This window comes from Varanus komodoensis, unplaced genomic scaffold, assembly GCF_004798865.1.
Source record: "Varanus komodoensis strain SLA01 unplaced genomic scaffold, ASM479886v1 scaffold75, whole genome shotgun sequence".
In the NCBI taxonomy this organism is placed as follows: domain Eukaryota; kingdom Metazoa; phylum Chordata; class Lepidosauria; order Squamata; family Varanidae; genus Varanus; species Varanus komodoensis.
In genome coordinates, this window is record NW_025336416.1 from 185,274 (window position 1) to 206,177 (window position 20,904).

General features: G+C 38.6%; 1 protein-coding gene across 14 annotated transcripts in view; it reads left to right on the forward strand.

Annotated features, from left to right (window-relative positions):
- The window catches only part of PTK2 (protein tyrosine kinase 2), a 235,638-nt gene that overhangs the window by 152,412 nt on the left and 62,322 nt on the right, over positions 1–20,904 (forward strand). For all 14 annotated transcript variants that reach the window (XM_044452826.1, XM_044452827.1, XM_044452828.1 and 11 more), the window contains 7 exons: positions 1,218–1,272; positions 4,121–4,261; positions 6,968–7,045; positions 7,960–8,067; positions 9,304–9,421; positions 11,251–11,281; positions 13,677–13,729. In XM_044452826.1, the coding sequence (XP_044308761.1) occupies positions 1,218–1,272; positions 4,121–4,261; positions 6,968–7,045; positions 7,960–8,067; positions 9,304–9,421; positions 11,251–11,281; positions 13,677–13,729 (584 nt within the window). The remainder of the gene's footprint in view (positions 1–1,217; positions 1,273–4,120; positions 4,262–6,967; positions 7,046–7,959; positions 8,068–9,303; positions 9,422–11,250; positions 11,282–13,676; positions 13,730–20,904) is intronic.

The window sequence follows — 20,904 nt, forward strand, 5'->3', positions numbered from 1 at the left end:
ACAGTGCTACTTAGTGTAAACCAAGCTAGGAAAATGTATGTCATAGGGAGAGCATTAATAAAGGCACAGTTCAGTGCCAGTTCAGACAGAAAAAGGGCCTATAATTCTCTGGCTGGAGCCTGCTGTAGGTATTTGATCTGCCTAAATTTGCAAAGGATCATGCCTTCAATTGACAAAGCTAATGAAAAGTCTATTTTGCTAACTCCAGCCTTGAGCCCAGTGTTGAATTTTATACTCTAATTGGACAAATGGAAGGAGAAAATGAGTCAAATCTCGGGAAGGATTTGCTATTGTACAGCAGAATTTGACTCAAACAATTTTTATAAATCATCAATTCGAACTGAACTGAATGGTTGTACAATATAAAGATGTGCACCTTGAAGATGGCCCAGAAAAGCTATTGCAGCATGTCACGCACAGACTGGTTCATTATAGTATACAATAGAGATAGCAGCCTACTTTATGAGATACAGGTTTTGGTAGTGCACCTTCAAAATCTTACGGTTGACAAACCTGGGTTAAATAAGCATTGGTTTAATCTGTATAAGAAGCCTCTATCCATGCATATCTAGTATGGTGTTGGTCAAGAAGAGGACGTAATTCAGTATGCCCTCCAATGCTCCATTTACAAATCGATCGGGACCAAATTACTAAAGGTAGAAGTACTTTAAGGCTCTGACCTTGAAAAACTGATCTATCTCCTTGTAGATATGTTTCCAACTGTTAGCAACCAAGTTGCCACTTTTGCTCTGCTGTCATTTAAACTTAGAAAGAAATTCTTAAATTCTCAGTTGTAGCCTTGGCTTTATTTTGTTGTAACTTTTATTTACAATATTTTATTACTTTATAATTTTACTACTTCATTGTTTAATTATTATCATTTTATGGTATTTTATGGTACTTGTGTTATGACCTGTGGTTGCAACAATAAACCTATTTACTTATTTGCTACATGTTGCTTCTTCTTGATATTTTTGCCCTGAAGATTGAATCAATAAAATAATTATTAAAATATTTTGGAACAGAAAGGTCAGATTGAGGGGGACTAACTGATTTTATTTTTAATGATATTGCAGTTGATCTCTGTATTGGCATATGCATTTAAATTTTTGAATGCAGCTGGCTATACTCATGTGATTTAGTGGTGCTTTATTTTACATGAATAAGGTATGAAGCATTTGTTGTTGATATCACCGACTTTGTTTTGTTTGTTTCAGGAAAGATGTTGGTTTAAAAAGATTCTTTCCGAAGAGTTTGCTGGATTCGGTAAAGGTAATCTTATATTCTGCTCTGATGCTAGAAATTACTGTATAGAGTGTCTTTCTTCCCTTTGTCTTCTGCAACTATATATATATAGGTCACAATCCTGTGCAAGTGAAGACAGCTTCAAAGTGTAGGTGCAAGACATGAACACAAACCGTAATTGGCATCTGTGGAAGCATTCAGGTGGTCAGGTTGAGGTAGCGCTAAGCTAGCTGACGGAAAATAGAAGTGGCTGAATTTCTAAGACTGCATCACTACAGTTCCTTCTAGCATTGCCTGCCACAGGGAAATTCAGAAAGAGCTGCGAGGTGCTCAGGCTTTGTGCCAGACTCTCGGGAAACTGTTGTTTTCCTTGGGCTTGTCCATAGGGCTTGATGGGGCCATCGTGGTCTGTGTGTGACTGTGGTGTGCTGTCACTGTGCCTAAGGTACCTGAGCAATCCCTTGTCTAGACATTTCACAGTAGTCTGCTTCAGAAACTATTGTCAGTATGACTGGGCAGCATATAAAGATACTACATTGTTGCTTAGCTTAATTATAACATTAATCATTGGTCTTCTTGCATCTGAGCAGATTGGCAGGTTGGGAAACCTTCCTTATCTGTAAGGTTAGATATTGAAGTAATGTGTCATTTTTAATCACTAATTCCTTCCACACTGTAAACACATGAAGTTGACTTATATGGAACCAAATTTGAACCATTTGTTCACCTAGGCTAAAATCATCTGTGACAATAGAAGGCAATCTGGTTTCTTCTACATGTTTTGAACTGCAATTCCATTGTCCCTGATTATGGCCATACTGATTGGGGGTTATGGGAGTCCACATCCAGCAGGAACCAGCTTGGCTGCTCATAGTCGGTTCTGACAGCCAGCAGGGTCTTGGGCTAAGCTTGGGCTACTGTCTAAATTTCTTGGGGCTACCAGTGCATTAGGTTGAACCTTGGACTTCATATGCCTTGTACAGTATGTGCTATGCTACTGACCTACAACCTCAGTGTATATCTTCTGATGCAAAAGAAAGAAATCTGCAATGCATAAAAGGCAGCAAAAACTATTATTATTTCAGATCTGGTCTATTTCCCACTGAAGTTAGAAGAAAGATTCATACGAATTATAGCTGGAGTTATATTGGCTATTTCTTTTTAATTACTTCAGTTTATCTCCCTCTTTTATCTGTTTTCACACGTCCAAGCTTGCAACATGTTACCAAATTAACATCATATTTAAAATAAGATTAAAATCAATAGGAATAAATTAAAATGGTTACATATTTATCTTATTTAGTTAGTCATAAGTTGCCTTTCTGGAGCTAAGCTATATGCCATGCTTTTCACCTATACTAAATTCAGCCCTTACTGCTTCTTGCGGGAGCTTACTGTGATGTGTAGCATGTTGGCACAATATGATTAGTTCCATTTATAGGTACTGCAGGCAGCATAACGTGAATAGCTTCAAGCAGTCTGATTGTCTACTAGGGCCTTTTAGTAATCAGGAAATAAATGGGGTTTTACATAATATTGCAAATATGGCAATAAAACACATACCTGATGTCAGTATGTAACATAAAGCACACCACTGCTGTGCTTCTGTGCTGAATAATAGCAGTTATGGTTCTGTTCTTTTAATGTGTGTGTTTAATTTTTGTTTAATTTTAGAACCTTGGATATTGGGTGGTATATAAATGATTTAAATAAATCATGTTTGGGGAGTCTGCTGTAAGCATTTCGTTGAGCTGAATCATGTCAGACATTTTTAAGTATGTTTGAAGAATTCTTGGAACAAGCTAAATGTGTTTGAGATGTCTGGAGAGGTGTAGCACCCAGTCTCAGTTATGTGTATGAGGTGCCAAGTGAACTTACTTATGACCTTAAGCAAAGTTTAAGTACTGTACTGCTGTACTAGGATAATAATTTTGGCCTCTCTAACAGGGTTGTTGAGGTAGTCTCTATGAAGCACTCCGAACTTTAAGGAGACATCAAGTATGTTAAACCAAAAAACTTGGTAACAGTACCCAAACAATCATGGGTATTGTATGTAAATGTTGTATTGCAGTTAACATCCTCAGAGGCTTGTTTTATATATATGCTTAGAGAACATGTTATCCATCTTAAATGAATAAACTCTGCTTGCACATGCCCTTTCATAATGCCCGCCATATGTCTTGAAACAAATGCTGAAAGCAAATAAGGATAAGCCGTAGGTTATTTAAACTATATCGTTGTTTAAGACCTCAGTCAGTGAAGATGAGTCATGCTTAGATCCAATGGAAATTAATGGTTTTTAGTTGTGACTTAAATGCCAGTAACTTTCACTGGAATGGAATCTATAACTTCCCTTCCCCTTCCCCTTCCCCTTCCCCTTCCCTTCCCTTCCCACGACATGACACGACAAACACTTTTGATGCCTGAGCTTAGGAAAGATTCTGTGCTTTGGCTGCTAGAGGTTGGAGTCAATATATGAGATACAGAGCTAGCTAATTGCTCTCTCCTTCACCAAATCATATCGTTAGACAATAAGATCAAGCTGAGAACAAGAACAATTAGTTTGAAGCACGGGATTCTATTCAGGCTGTTTTTTTTTGTTATACATCAGTTAAACTGCCATTCATTAACAGCACATTATAATGTGATTTAATTACTTTTTATCCATTATCCATTATTAATGCTTGACACAGCCCCTTTTCTGCTTCAGAATTGTGACTTCTGTTTTTCCAATATTTTAAGGAATTTTTGCCAGTGTTGTGTTGAAAACTGATTAATATTTACTGTTGCTGGCAGAGCCTCATCTATTGGGTGGTATAAAAATGAAATAAATAAGTAAATACCTTATGCTGATAGCTGAATATTTTCTTACTAGGCCAAAAACCTACGAAAAATGATCCAGCAAACATTTCGACAATTTGCCAACCTCAACAGGGAAGAAAGTATTTTGAAATTCTTTGAGATCCTCTCACCAGTGTACAGATTTGACAAGGAATGCTTCAAGTGTGCCCTTGGGGTAAGCAAGCATTTAGCTGCTAAGGCATATAATGAAATAATCAGTTTAATTGTTAACTGCTTAGTTCAGCAGTTGGATGCCAGAAAAAAGATCAGCTGGCACTTTGCCTTTGTATACTTGGATTAAATTCATGCATGATCTTTAACAATGGGTGATACTCATAGCAATTATTTGTATTTGAACTGCTGGGGAAGGAAAACAAGAGTTTGGTAATAGTGTTATTGTTTCTTATATCAGTAGATCCAATATTTTTGCCTTTTCATAATTTTAGTAATGGCATTTATTCTGCTTAATATAGGGTAAAGGCTGCCAGCTCATTAATAAAATATTAGTCAATGACTTGGATGTTTTAATCTGCATAAATCTGCATATTAAAAACTTTTGAAGAAAAGCACATGCTTGTTTTTAGCTGTGTATATGTGCACTGCAGCAGGAAAGATGGATTCTTTCCTGTGTGTGGAAAGGGAAATGCCTTTTACGCAGCAGTGCCTGCAGTGCAATTCATAGTTTTTGGTTTTAATTGTGGGTTAGGGTCTTGTTCTGCTGGTGGCTGTGCAGACACCAGGGAAATAGAGAAGGTGTTTTTCTCCTTTCTTTCTGTGCCATCTGAATATTTGTCTCAATTGTTTGGGGAAACAGTTCAGACTAAGTGTGGAAAGTAGGCCACTGAACTGCAGGGGAAGGTGAAATTACCAAAAACAAAACAACAATTAATGTATAATTCTGGATACATTATAGAAGCAATGTCTAAAGTAGTTTATACTGCTTTCAGTGAAAACATGAATAAAGCACAATTAAAGTATCAGCACAATGCAATAAAACAGCCCCAGATTATACAAAATTGTAGAAATACACCATCAATGCTGTTGGATCAAAGCGTTTTTGGTCAATTGATTTTACTCATTTTGATTAAATGTTGCAGTCCTCTGTAGGAACAATGGAGACAATTAAATGTGATGTGTGCATATCTCTACAAATCAGTAATAATTACATTAGCATGACTCAGTGAATATAGTGCTTTATGATTCTTAGAAGACCTGTCCTCATGACAAGCTTCTGAAAGAAGTTAGACTCACTTACCAAAGAAATGTTTTTTTGCCTATGCCAGTGGCTCATAATGTCTAAGTGAGGATTTGATGCTAGTTCTCTGCATCTAGAAACAGTTTACACACAAGCAAGTGCTAATACATTGCTTCCTAAAACAAAAATAAAGCTCACTAACCATGAGTATAAGATGGGTTTATTCTCTGCGGTGGCGCCCAACTTATGGAACACGCTCCCCAGAGAGGTCCGCCTGGCGCCGTCGTTATTTGCTTTTCGGCGCCAGGCGAAAACCTTTTTATTTAAGCGGTATTTTAACTGTTAGTATTAACTGATTTTATCTGGCCAGGGCGGCTTATTTTATATTGTATTTTTTGGATTTTTAATGTTTATATTAATTTATTGTTGTAAGCCGCCCCGAGGCTTCGGCGAATGGGGCGGCATAAAAATGTTTTAATAAATAAATAAATAAAATAAATAAATAAAGGAAGCCACAGCCTTGAATTTGCACGAGCTGAACAAGACTCAGCTGGATAGGCCATTTTAGAGTGCTTTCGTTGATAGGGTTACCATAACACAGAGGTGACTTGATGGCACATAACAATAACTGCCACCGTCAGGTGCTCATGTTGCCTGCCATGCAGCTCCATGGAGTGGTTTGTTATGGATTATTTAACTCACAATGCGTCCTGTGCCCCATGGCTGCCACCTTGCATATTCACTGAGTGTACACAGCAGCTCTTTTGGGTATCAAAATCCCAGCATGGCTTGTGTTGTGCAAACCTGGCAAGCATGGGTTAAGCAATCTTCATATAATCTATGGTCTCTTCTAGGGTTATATGAGGGTTGTTTACCGCTTTGCATAACCCATGTTCACTGGATTCATACAACAATGTGAGGGTCATACATGTAAATTAGCAGCACATACTACAGCCTCAGCATGAATTAAATTAATAACTTTAACCCTGAGAGATGTATCAGAGTTAAAGTTACAGCCTTCCAGATATGTGGATATCTTCATATCTGAAAGGTGGCAGGGCAGTCCAACTCTAGCTTAGCTTATGTATGAGTGCTGCAGCACTATTCATACTTTAGTTTCCTTTTAACCAATCCTGCTCCTACCCTAAAATCAAAGGGGCTTCCTTTCCCCTCTTTGCTAGAAGAACATTGCTTCAGCTGTTCCTCTAGAACTACAAACCTAAAGGTAATTATATTCTGGTTCCATCTATTGGCCAAAAGACTGCTGGGTTATGCAGACTGGGGTTTTGTGTGACTACGATCAGTTATGCATTATTTAAACAAAGCCGTGTTATGCTCAGATGCTATTAGTGCAACTTGGGGTGGGGAGAGGGGCATCTGCTGTATTGTTTACCCAGGAGCTTAACACAGCTTTGGTGGAATGAGGCAGATTTGAAAAATAGTACTATGGGAAACACCTTTCCCTTGGGAATTTGAGGTCTCCATGCCTGTTTTTTTCATGATTAAAAAGTGTGATCCATGATCTTCTGTGTGGTTTGTGCAGGTGTTTGAAGTGTATTTTTTGCTTGTTTGACTAATATTACTTTGAAAGAAGAACTTTTTAATGGGATAATGTTGAAATTCATTACTCTTTAAAAAGTTATTTCCCAATATTCACCATCTCCTTTGAACAATTAAATATTACAGTCAAGCTGGATTATTTCAGTGGAACTGGCTATTGGTCCGGAGGAAGGAATCAGCTACCTTACAGACAAAGGTTCCAATGTAAGTCTGCACAGCAACAACTGTCTAATATGCCTTGGGGTAGGCAGTTTCAGTTATTGGGAATTGTTCTTTCATGTGTCCGTGTTTGCTAAATTTGCTTTTGTTTAGCAAAGAGTAATGGGAAATGAGGTCTTTGAATGAATTTGTAGAAAATGATGGGGAAAGCAAATGATAGAGCCCAGTTAGGTTATTCAGCTGCTTACAGATTTAAAATTAAATACATAAATGAAATCTGCCATTAATTAGTGAAGAAAGCGGGTCACCTTTTTTAAGTGTGTGTGTGTGTGTGTGTGTGTGTGTGTGTGTTTATACACAGGCAGATAATGTCAGGGTTGCTAACAGACTTGAGAATTAAAATTTGTAGATGGTGTCCTTTTAGGTAGACAACTTCTTTTTAACAGAACAGTAATTTGGATCATTCGGTCGTCTACTTTTTCCCACCTCCAAAATTTACAGGAGTAATACTCATTGATAGACTTGAACATTAAGGACTTGTTCTTCCTCTCTTTTTCAGAGTTATAATATTTTATTAGTGTATACTTATCGCGTTTTTGGTAGGTTAATTCTTGCATTACATTCTAGAGGTTTTCATTATAGTCTTCTCCAGACTTCTGTGTTGTTGTTGTTATGCATTATTCCTACTTCCTGGTAGATCTTATGTCAGTTTCCATTTGAGTTCTAACTCAGTGGCTGCTCAGGGTTAGGCAGAGAATTGTCATCTGCTTAGTTTTTTCCCCTTCCCCTTCTACAGCAGAGATAATGCTCTGGGGCTCAAAAAAAATGGGAAATAGTGTCAGCATATGAAAAAGTTCAGGACGATACTGGTTGGTTTGTCTTATATCAGTAACGAGATTTGTGTCGAATTTTCTTCAGTACTAAATAATGCTTTTACTTTCCTCTGTATGTTTCTGTAGCCCACCCACTTGGCTGATTTCCATCAAGTACAGACTATTCAGTATTCAATAAGTGAAGATAAGGATAGGAAAGGAGTGCTACAAATGAAAATCGCTGGTGCACCAGAGGTAATAAGATTGTTGTTCCATGGTCTCATTGAGTGAATTCATTCTAGATGCTTTATAAGTAGAGGTGGAAGTGGATGTTTCCCTCCAGGATTTTGGAAAAGTTTAGGAAATAATATTTGTCTTCTACCCTTCCCAGACTAAATTAATGCACTAAGGAGGCGATATTTATTTATTTATTTATTTCACTTTCATATCACCCATTAGCCAAAGACTTCTTGGCAGTTCACAGCACTTCATAACAGACGTAACATGCAGCATAATATACAGATACAATAAAATACAGCATAGCATTTCGATGTACAAAATTTAATACAGCTGAAGCAGTTTATAAAATAATGAAAAACAAGACCTGTTAAACTAGCTCATATGTCCCATCATGTGTCATTAAATGTGAGGGAGTAGAGGTCAGCCTTAACCTGGTACTGAAAATATGACAACATTGGTGTCAGGTAGCTTTCACTTGGGAAGATCATTCCATCATCGGGGGGCTATCACTGATAAGACCATCTTCCTCACTGAAACCAATGAGGCTTGAAAGTATAATGAATATTCCATTGGTAGGTGCCATAAACTTTGTTCTGCCAAATTATACTTGGACAAAAATTGTCATGCCCATTTTTAAAAACTCTATAAACAATCAATACATTAATAGTTGAGTGTTGAATGATTTTGGTGCACAGCCTGTTGGCTAGTTACTCTCTGTTGGCTTTTCCTTGCTATTTCATAGCAGGTAACGTTAGCCAATCAAATTTGACATCTGTTTCCATGAACAAATTATTACAGAGCTCTGTGCCCCTCATATCATGCGAATTGCTTAGTCTTTTGGTTTCTGCCAAAATTAGAAGACTGTCTTACAATGCCAGTCTGAGTTATTAGATACGTATTACAATCCTATATGACGAATGGCTCTGTGGGACCTGCCACATCTGAGTTGGAAAACTCTGGAGAGCCACAGTTTCTGTGCAACAAGGAGGGCAGGCTGACAACTGAGGCGTCTGCTGCTCTGTGCACGCAGATTGCTCTTCTGCCAGCTTGCACGTTACGCGCTCTGCGTGAAGGCTTGCAAGGCACAGGAACTGGCTCGTTTTAAATCCTCGTCACACTTTTTCTGTTTACTGTTTTTCAGTTGCATGCTCTGTTCTGACTTAACAGTTCAGCTGTTCTGCTAAATGTTTGTGTCTGTAAATAATGCTTCTTTGTTTGGTGCCCTGCTTCTCTCTGTGTGTCTCTCTGTAGCCTCTGACAGTGACAGCACCGTCCTTAACCATTGCAGAGAACATGGCTGACTTGATCGATGGTTATTGCAGGCTGGTCAATGGTGCGACACAATCTTTTATCATTAGGCCTCAGAAAGGTAAGTCATTTTGCTTTGTAAACAATCTGTGCTTTATGTCGTCGTGCTTTGTGTCATACAGCTTGAGAAAAAAGTAGAAATAAGGTCACAGAATGTCTGTCTTCTCTCTGTGCACTTGGAAAAATAATGTGATATTTGCTATGGCAGCAATGCCCAAAGATAAGAGTAATAAACATCTGAGATGGTACTTCCAGTAGCTGTTGCTATATGACTAAATCTTAGTCTTCTGTCTAATAAAACTGTACCTTAATTATATTCTTAAACTGTCACTTGACTGTTTACCAAGTTAATAGTAATCATTGTTAAATCTGCTGTTAATTCTCCCTTCCTCCCACTCCACACCAGTGTATTTCTGTGCGGTTCATTATATCTGTTTGAATTTAAAGTCTTGTAAGAAGTTAGTTGTCTTTTCGTGCAACTTTCCTATTGACAGTTCAGGTTTGATTTTATTTGTTTGTTTCTTACAAGGTCATCCCAGTCTTCCTCAAAAGAGTTCCAGGAATTGCCCATTACTTGTCCTTTCCCCACCCTCTTTATAATCTTTACAGCAATTCTGCTGGGGCAGGTTAGGCTGAAAAACAGTGATTGGCTTAGTAAGCTGTATAAATGACTGGGGACCTACTTTAAATTCCCCATATGCACAGTCATATTTTGTAGTATTTCTGGTCAGGGAAGAAAGGATTCTCTGATCCAGATCTCTGTCTTGACCCCCCTGCCTCCACCCTGTAGCTATTAGCTTGCTGTGGAGGTAATCTTACTTATAATCCTTTGGAGCAGCTACCTAGCAACCTCTGGCCACTTTATTTAGTCTTCTGAACAAATCTCAAGAAATCTGATGATGTTTGTCTTCCCTCTTTGTCTAGTTTTGTTGTTGGATGTTTAATGTAACCACCATAGAACATTGTAAAGGTACAGGTAACTTTTAGTGGGGAAGGGCTTTAAATAAACTGATGGTTCGCAATTGCCATTCCCAAAGCATTTGTCATTAGATTGTCTTTCTGTATTTTGAGTAATTTTTGAAACACTGGCATTTGGAAGCTAGTGTTACCATTTTATGTTGAAAATGTGAGCAGTATAGCTACAGAAAAATGCACAGAACTAAATTTAAATAGTGACTCTAAGCACAGTTATTTGGAAGTGAGCATCACTGCCCAAATACAAGAATGGTGTAAATGTTCAAGAATGGCTTTTGGTTGCCTTTTTGATCTGAGAACAAAAGAGGTGGCCAGAATTGCTTGATCACAGATGAGAACTAGATACTCAAGTTTGTCTTGTTGGGAATGCTTACACTTCAGGAACCTGCATTTCAAAGAAAGACGCAGCCATAATGAAATAAAGCTGGGGTAATGATCCAGATTCAACTTTGAGCTATATCTGCAGGGTGTGTGGGATAATTCAGTCCTGATATGCCTGTTTAGATACTGCTTGCATCTTCTACTATATTTTAATTTCAGCCGTGAGCCTTTGCTTCCCATATATCAGCCTTTTGTAGAAGTTGTGAGAATCATATGACAAAATGAAAGAAAAGCCACAAGTTGACCTGCACGATAAAACTTCAAATTGCTCTGAAAATTCCCAAGACTTTCCTGTAGTTTTGAGCCTTCTGACCAAACAATACTACTTTTTTGTCCTTGTGCAATAGCCAGTATAACGTTTTAAGATCTGTGTTCTTCATGAATGAGAGCCATTTGGAAATTTTATAGGGAGTTTATAAAAAAGCATAGCTTCTTATAATGTGAAAATATAATTAACTTTAGTTAGTTCTTTCCCTGTTCAAGCAATATATTTTAATTTATATATTTGATGTTGTATGTTTTACTTTCATGCAGAAGGTGAAAGAGCTTTACCATCCATACCAAAGTAAGTCCTGATATTTTATGTATAGAATTTAAGAATGCTTTGCAACAGGGGTAGCCCATCCTTTCTGAGCTCATGGGTATAGTTGGCAATTTGAGAAAAAGTTGGTACCACCATGAAAATCATGAGTGTCAGCCTTCAGCCCCTTGTCCCCCTGCTTTGAAGTGATATCAGCCACCCATCAGCAACCTAAGGCACATTCCTGTTCAAGCTTTGCACAAGCTGTAGCCTCAATCGAGTGCTTTGCAGGCGTCTAATGCTGAGATAGACTTTGGTGTGATTGGGCGAGTGTCTTCTTCGGAGGTGAATTGAACGGTTTCAATAGGAAGAACATACCTAAAAGTGCAGTGTTTCATAAAATGCATTAGGGACATTATGAAAGGACACAGTGCTGTTGATTGAACAGTTAAAGTGTTTTAATCCCCCCCATGCTGTGTCTGTGTGTGCCCTGCTCCCCAATTACTATGTTTATTTCACCTGTGGTCATGTGCTTTCTGTGTGCATACACACCTAAAGAATACATAGTCCAAACAAGCCAAATTGCATTGCGGTTATTGACCCCTGGCATCCTTGGGCAGTTACCAGAGCCCCGCTGTCTCGGAAAGGCCTACTGGGATACTTGCTGTGGGCACCTCTTTTCTAGGAAAAGTTAACTTGTCTGAGTTGAGTCTAGGCACCATAATAACCTCCCACAAAATGTCTATGGCTTTTGGAAAATCCAAATCCAATTAAGTGACTGTCTACCTCAATTTAAATAAGATTTTTTTTTACAACCATGGCTGCCAGAAAGGGGGGGCTTGCCCTTTCACAGCATGATTGGTGCATGACCAATTGTAATGCATTGTTTTCCCATAGGCAAACTGAGATACTGAAAAAATGCAATAAAACTAGTCATAAAGACAAGAAAACAAAGATACAAAATGGAATAAAATTGCCATTATTCATTATCTCTTTAGCTCTCAGCAGTGATTCCTGTGGCTCTGTTGGGCACTTCTGACAGCACCCACAATTTTCTTGCTTCTTTCTCTGCCCCCATCAGAAAAATTGCTTTTTAAAATATCTCAGAAAATACTAGGATAGTGGTTTTGCTTTACTTTTCTGGGCTCTGACTTTGCACTTTGTCTCTTTTCTATCGCTTGGCATTGCTGTTCTCCACTCCCTACCATTTTCTAGCCTTGCTATTTCTCAACCCCTTTGCTTTTCTATTTCCCATTCCTTCCTTCCCAGCCTGCAAGCTTACTGTTTTTCTTCCTTATCCCTCAAATTTCCAAATCTGAGTGATTCTAACTCTGGTTTTCTTAGGACTAAAGCCTCTCTGGACACAAGCTGCACTGTGTTGGGCAGCTATTGAAAAGTTCTGCTAGGACTTAGTTTAGGTACTAAGAATGATTTAATTAGGTTGATGTAATAAAACCATAGACCAGTTTAGACCAGTTACTTTATTTTCCTGGGTCCATGAAGAAGAAAATGAAACTTTTAACTTCCGCAGCTGAGATTGTAGCACTCCCCCAAAAGTGCCAGTAGCCACTAATAACTTCACATTCTTCTTCACAAAGCATCTCTAATCCAGAATGGCTTCTTTTGCTGAACCAGATTTTTTCCCCTAATGTATGCAGTTTTATCCATATAATTGGATATGTGTGTGTGTTTCTGTGTAGAGGGAGTGAGCAAGAGAGAGCCATTCTGCATAGTAATGTCAAATGGTGGTTATATAAATTCCGGAAGATTAATGACTGATTTTATTGTTCAGTCCTGTACATGTTTACTCAAAGATAAATCTTGTTGAGTTCAGCTAAGTAAGTGTACAGGACTGTAGGCTTATTCTGCTCATGCTGTTTAACGTTTAAAGCCCTGTGTATGTACAACCACCAGTGGAATTAGGTGGATAGTAACAACAGTCTTAAGAACAAAGCTGTAGTAAGTTCAGTAAAATTTATGCAGGGATGAATTTGTATTTGAGATGAATATACCCTAAGTCGTTAGCTATACAAAGATGTCAGGATTCGTATGGAATTCGTACACCTGAGATAAGGATTCTCTCTTTTTGGATGCAAGTAGCAGATTGAACAGGGCCAGGTAAACAAAGATGATTAAAAGTAATTCAAACTAAATTCAAGCTTGCTCATCGAGCATCCAACAAAGACATTTGTGCTTCTTCTGACATGGTCAAGATGAATCCTGAGCTTAAAATTGGCTCTTCAGAGCATTCTTTCAACTCTTACTCCCCCAGGTGGATTTAAAATGGTAGGGTTATTTTCTTCCTCCCCTGCAGAATTTATCTGCTTGGAAAATGGATTGGCCCTGCTAATTGCAGTAGGTACTCTGTGAGAATGAATTCTCAGTGTCTTGAACTGTGTATAATTTACGATATTCACAGATTTGAACTTCTGTATTGCAGGCTGGCTAACAGTGAGAAGCAAGGAATTCGATCACATACTGTCTCTGTATCAGGTAGGATTTACAAGAAGTTGATTCTTTTTAAGGTAGATTTATTTATTTGAATCTTTATATCAGATTCCTGCTGATAGATCATGTTAAAATCTTGCACTTCACAAAATTTCCTAAAAGATGTGTGGGGAGAAAGATTACCATGTTTGAAATTATAAAGAGCTAAGATAAGTTCATCAAACTTACATGCAAATATAATTGAAATTCTTTAAATGGACATTATGCTCCTATTAAAAGCCATTATGAAACAGTTCACTTTATTGTTTGCATTAAAATTACTCTTCACGCAAACAGTACATGTATATGACGGGTTCACTAACACGAAGAATTCATGAGAGTTGTCATATGGGGCAAACAACAGATAAAAAGTTCATTGTTGCCACTTTCTATAAATGAAAAAGATATTGGTAGTGTATTTTATTTGGAGTCTTCAATACTGCATATGTGTATGTATATCATACCTACACAAATATGGTAATCCGCTGCAGAAGTTGATACAACAGCTATGAATTAATGGCAAATACTTCATTTTTGTGTTACAGTTCATTTGCTTTGAGTCACTGGATACTGGCTACATTTTTCAAAGCAAAACATAAAGTAGTAGGGTTTCCTGAGAGAATATAGCCTCGTGACTGAGGAGGAGGGCATATATGTCTGTTGCTGGGTGCTGTCATCCATCAGATCATACTTGGTCCTAGATTTAAATGTTCATATAACACATGGAGGCTTTGGGCAAGTGTCCCTCTGGCTTTGTTTCATACCTTCATGTGTGTAGTTTCTGTTACTGTGTGCCTTGTAATTTTGCCAATTGTGTGTTGCTTTACTTGGATGCTATGCTTTTAACTGTTATTTTGTTGTTCCTTTTCCTGTTTTACTGTAAGCTGCCCAGAGTGTCCATTGGGCTATTGGGCAGCATATAAATACAATAAATCAATAAAATTAAACATTACATGTGGATGTTATAAGAGGGCGATTGTATGCTGCTTCAGCTGGGCTTTTGGTTCAGTGCCTCTGTAGCAATATATATAAAAGTCGCATTTGATCCATACATCTATATGCTATGAATTATACAGCCATTTCAAGTGTTCTTTGTTGTTCTCTCGAAACATTGACACACACATTCATTTTGGTTCAAATGTAACATTTGTTGTTGTTGTTATTTGCGAAGTCGTGTCCGGCACATCATGACCCCATGGACAACATTCCTCTAGGGCTTCCAGTCCACTTAAGCTCACACCAACTGCTTCAGTGACCCCATCCAGCCACCTCATTCTCTGCCGTCCCGTTCGTCTTTTGCCATCTATTGTTCCCAGCATTAGACTCTTCTCCAGGGAGTCCTTCCTTTTCATTAGGTAGCCAAAGTCTTTGAGTTTCATCTTCAGGATCTGGCCTTCTAAAGAGCAGTCAGGGTTGATCTCCTCTAGGACTGACCGGTTGGATCGCCTTGCGGTCCAAGGGACTCGCACACTTCGCATCACCTGTTCAGATTCCCTTCCCCCCTTTCTTTTTTGAACAAAAGATAGTTTGCCTGGATCAGTTATAACAGTAGCTATGTTTAACGATTCTGAATAGATTGCTGTTGAAGATACTGCAAAGGTACACATTTTCCTTTACTGCGCACCTGCTATTCCAGTTACCATCTAGAGTGAGCAGTTGTTAGTAGCAAGTGCTTGAGATAAGTGTGGATGCCATTGTTCCGTCTGGCTCATTCTAGGTCCTTGCTGGTATTGGTGATATGATTATATGAAGGTGGATGAGTCCCCATGTGGTTGTCTCATTTCATATCAGAGTATTAAAAGATTCATCTGGGTGCTATCTGGAAGTTAACAACTTCTACATCTTTGCCAGTCCTTAATCTTTGCAAAAGTGATCTTAAAGGGATCAGTGTAGAATAGTAGGGTTCAGCAAATAGATTTGACCTCCTAGCCATGTTAATCTCTAATTTAACAAGGGTTACTCATAAGAAACTACCACAGTTGTCTTCCCATTAGGACTTTTAAGAGGAAGGAAGAGAGGAACACATATTAAGGAGAGTGTTTTGTCACCCCGGTGAACAATTCAAATAAAGTTCTATCTTGCATGGGGCAGGGGTGGATTAAAGTGAGTACCAGCCTGAAAATATTGAAAACTATGAATAGAGCAGGTATGTAGATAATTCCTTCCTTCAGAAGTCTCCTCTAAGCTTGATTAAACCTCTGCCGTTCTCGGGAAGTATTTGTATGGTTGTCTTCTCGTATCAGCAGAATAACGAGATGCGCAACACTCTTCCTGTCCTGCTTTTTAGCTTTTGTCAGTTTGTCTTTCCTGTTAACCCTCCATTGGCTTCAGCAGCTAGATTGCATTCCACATGGTCCCTGAAAAATGCGGACAAATGGCATTACAGCTACTTTCTGATATAAAAAGAGAATTCTTATTATTACAGTCAGGAGCCAAGTCATAGGTTTACATGCAATACCTCATACATGTTTCTAAGCATTGTCACGAACCATTCAAGTCCAGTTTGTACAAAAATGTTGGCAGAACTTTCTAATGACTCACAGGGTCCAACTGGTTACTCATGTGGATTATATTACTGCCACATTTTCTAACCATTATTTGGGCTAAATAATTTCCAGCCATAGCATGGCTACTTCAGGGTTTGGCATGGACTAAAATCATGCCTCAGGCACAGATTGTTAGTGTGAAAATTATATGGTGGTTTGGGCATATTATTTTTTCCACAGGAGACAGTCCCTTTAGGTTTTTCTTCTAAATGCACCAACTTGCTATAAAGGAAATTATGTTGCATAAAATTGCTTAGAAGAGGCACACTTTGGCAATGAATGTGTCTGAATGGCACTGAATAATAAAGCAACAGATGCACACAATGCACAATTAATACTGACTTACAGCTCAGCAGAGTTTTGACAGCTTATAGTCTAATGTGCAAAACCAGCTGTGGTGATGCCATCACAACCTGCAGAAAGAGAGCTGTTTGTTCTTTGACGGTATTTAAAGTGACTTGTATCCCAGAGGCTTGAATCATGGCACCACTTTATAGATAGCTGACAAGATACCTCACTTTCCCCTTCATAACAAAGAAGCAGAGAATCAAATTTCTGCTCCTTGGTTTTAACAGCATTTCTGTTCTTTATTATACTAAGCCTTTGATTGTATGGAATAAAGTAATAACTATTTTTATTATACATGTCCTACAGTTTTATTTTTATTCATTTATTTATTTAGACAACTTATATGCCGCCCCATCGCATGAGCCTCGGGGCGGCTTACAATCATTAAAATCTCGTATAAAATGCAAAAAATTCATCAAATAAATAAAATACATAAAATGAACTTTTAGAACTATGATCACCTTTTGTCCTTAAATGTTTGCAAGCATTCAAATAAACTTTCTATTTAATATAACATTTAAAGTTCATTAAATAATTAATGTTGTAATTATCTTTGCTCAAATATTTCAGTCGAATATTTTTGGTATATTGGGATTTTAAAAAAGAAAATGGGTTCCTTTTAAAGTACTGTTATTTATTAAATACAAGTTAAATAAAGAGGCCAATTTGATCATTTTGGAGGGCATTGGGACATTTTCCAATGCCAATTAGCTAATTTCCAAAGGATTTTTTTTCCCAGAAAAAAAAAAAAAACATATTACTAGTGCTAGGCTGTCTATACCTGGTCTACATCCAAAGAATCTGGCCTAGAAAATGAATGGCAAGTAGCTCTTTTCCCTGGCTCTGTGGGAACATAGACACTATTACACATGTCCATACATTTAAAGTTATTTCCTGCTATCCACCAGCCCCATATAGTGGGTAGAATTATTTTTGGTGGCTTTGAATTTTCTTACCCTGTTGCCTTTCTCTTTTGATGCATTTTATATCCTCCAGTAGCCATTATCCGTGTTGAGTCTATTGTGCAGTCCCTATGGATATATCATAAAAACCTGGGGCTGTACTGTTGAACGGGGGTTGTGGGCAGGGGTTGGCGGGAGGAGAAATATTAGATTGTACAAGTATAGTCTTGTCTGGGTGACCAAAAAGCTGGAAGGGACTCCTCCAGTCCCAGCCTCTGCTCAGGGTGGAATCTTCACATTTACATCTTTTTCCCCATCTGCCTTTCGTCAGGAGCTGCAGCAAAGAGCGAGCATTGCACAGAGGTTCATGCTTGTTGGGGTTTTGGCACAGTTCAGCAAGGTCCAGATATATGGCTGTAGGAACCTTGTAGAAGTTTCCTTTGCTCCCTTGTTGTGACCAAAATGGAAAGAAATGAGTATGCTCGGGCTCACACTATATCCCCCTTTTTCATTGAATAAGGATAGGGTTAGAGAAGTCCAGCATGGCATGCATAGTTGTTTCAAAATTGCCTGATCTTTTAATCTGCCCTTCTTCTTTCACTTTGCAGGAGGGTCAGGTGAGCAGCCAGGAAGCCATGGCTCTCTGTGTTACAGACAGAGCAACATGTCTAAGCTGGCCTATTTTACTGCATCATTTCACAGCATTTCACATGAATTGTTACATGCATTAATGTTGCCTTGTCTGGTTTCATTTACCCCTCCATATCATTTAATATCTGTGGAGTCTCAGACTGCCATTACAATGCTAGATCTGAGGCAGGTAAGATCTGAAATAAAGGGAGCCGTGTGGCTAATGGGACAGGCTGAAAATCTAATAAATCAAATAAATAAAAGCATGCACAGACTAGATTGTCTTCACATTTTTATGGGCATCCTGGAGCAAGATGAATGGGAACGAGAGGCCTATCACCCTTCTCTTAGTGCAGCTGTTCTCCTTTCTGGAGAAGTATGAATCAGTAAATAAATACATGGGAAGAGTCAAAGCATAAATCCAGTACTTGTTTGCCCTCAGCTTTGTTCACCCCAAGAAGAGAACGCAAAGCCATACTCAAGTGGGGAGGAAAGGGGGAAGGGAAGGAAGCTTTTCTTTGAAAAATGTTTTGTGAGCAGAATCTGTCAAAGGGACTATTTCACCTGCCATATTTGCTTTCTAGTTAACAGAGTTCTTAATATTCCCTCTCTCAAGACATACCCTTTCTCTCTGGAAGAGCAACATAGAATGGTAGGAAAGGAAGGAGAGCTTACTGCCCTGTCTCTCTTTGTAATTGGATAGGGGAACAGTTGGAAGGTTGCAGGAGGTTGGCTGGCTGTCCTGACAAGTGAAAGTTGGAAAAGACCTGCAATGTGAAGATACAGCTGCCTTTCCCAACCTGCCTTTCTCCAGAGGTATTGGACTTCCTCCCAGCATCCCTCACACTTGGCCTTGATGTTCTGGGCTGATGGTTGTTGAAGGCCAAAATATCGGACTGCGCTAGTTGGGGAAGACTGAGCTGCAGCATCCCTAATAGATGGCTTTGTAGCCTCTGGTTGAATAACTCAAGTGAAGGTATTTCCACCACCTTCAAGGCAGTCGATTTAACTGTTGAACAGATCTTTACTGTTACAGAGTTTCTTGTAATGGGTGGCCAAAATCTGCTTCCTTGCTATTTTTGTCCATTGGTTCTAGTCCTTCTCTGCGAAGCAGCAGAGAGCAGCTGTGCTTTGTCACCTGCCTGAGAACTCTTGTCATCTGCTCTCTCTGTCCCTTTAAAGCTTCTCTTCTCCAGGCTTAAACAGAACACAGGTTTCAACTGCTTCTTGCAGGACTTGGCTTGAAGAACCCTTGCCATCCCCGTTGCTCTTCTCCGGGTTCTCTCCCAGAATTTGCCAATGCTGTTCTTAAACTGTGGAACCCAGAAATGAAAAGTATACTCAAAAGTGTCCTAACCAGCACAGAACATAGTAGAGCTGTTGCTTTTCATTATTTGGTCATTATGATCCTGTTAAGGCAGTCTAAAAGTGCATTATTTGTTTTTAGCAGTAACATCACACTGCTGACTCATATGTAGATTGTAATCCTTCAAGATCATTTTCACAAGCACTTGTGCCCTTGATTTTTGTAGCCACCACTTCACTGGGGTATCTTCTGGAAGTATCACCAGGTGATAAGCTGAGAACTTTTATTTGATAGGCTCATGTTTTAGGAAACTTTCCAAGTCAGGTTCTTTTTTTAAAATTCTTCAGATTGTCGTGTTCATCATCATTGTCATCATCATCAGCAGCAGTGAGATACTGAAAATAAATCAAGGTTTCTACTAGGAACGTAGTAGTCCGAAGCAGTGAGGCATTTTTGTGTCATCAGTGCTGTATACTTCTTGGTAGTTACTTCTGACGAAGTAGCAGGCTTTGAACTGTGTCCTGGTTCTGGAGACTACCAGATTTCATAAGAACGTAAGATAAGCCCTATTGGATGAGACAAAGTGCAGCATGGGGTTCTCATAGTAGAACTTGTAAGTTGCAGCCTGACTGAGTTGCATCTGACCCTCGGATGCTTGATTAATATAGTTGCAAACCAGACCATTAGACCAAAAAAACACAAATATGTTTGATGTATCAAGATGATTCACACTCTTGTTGGCTATGTTGGAGAGTCTGAAAAATGAACCATTTAATTTCTGTGCTTCTCATGCTTGCAGTTTCAATGTATAAAGCTGCCGGTAATCCAGTGTCTCATTTGTCAACAGTATATATTTTGGATTCTTCTGCTGCAATGTGGATTAAACATAGCTTGGAGAAATTATCCTTGGCCAGTGATCAGTTTTAGAATAGCAAACATTAAGTTTCAGAAATGAAACGTAAGACCTATAGTTTTGAAAGTGAAAATAACTTGCCCCAGTCGTTTATATAAATTGTATATAACCCCCCTTAATTCAAGTGTTTTATTTCTTATACATATTCTTTCCTTCAATATTAGTTCATATGCCTTGTGTAAACATCACTTGGGAGTGCTTCATACTGATTGCATTCTCCACTTGAAGATGGACTATCCTGCGGTTGTTCATGTTTATAGGTTCTATTATCTACAATCCATCTTAATCAAGCTATTGCATTTCTGCTGTGTGAAGCAGTCCTTTCAAATAGTGATCTATAACTGATACAGATATGATACAGATAACCTGTTTGAAGATGGCAGTAGCAACTTTTAACTTAGTCTTAATGGAGTTTAGTCCATCATAGCATACTACTCAAGAGATTTGCACCCGCTTTTGAGTTAATGTCAGAGTTTTTCAGAGTTATCTGCCATGCACAGTGTGGAAGGTTGCACAGCACCATCTAGGCCATGGGT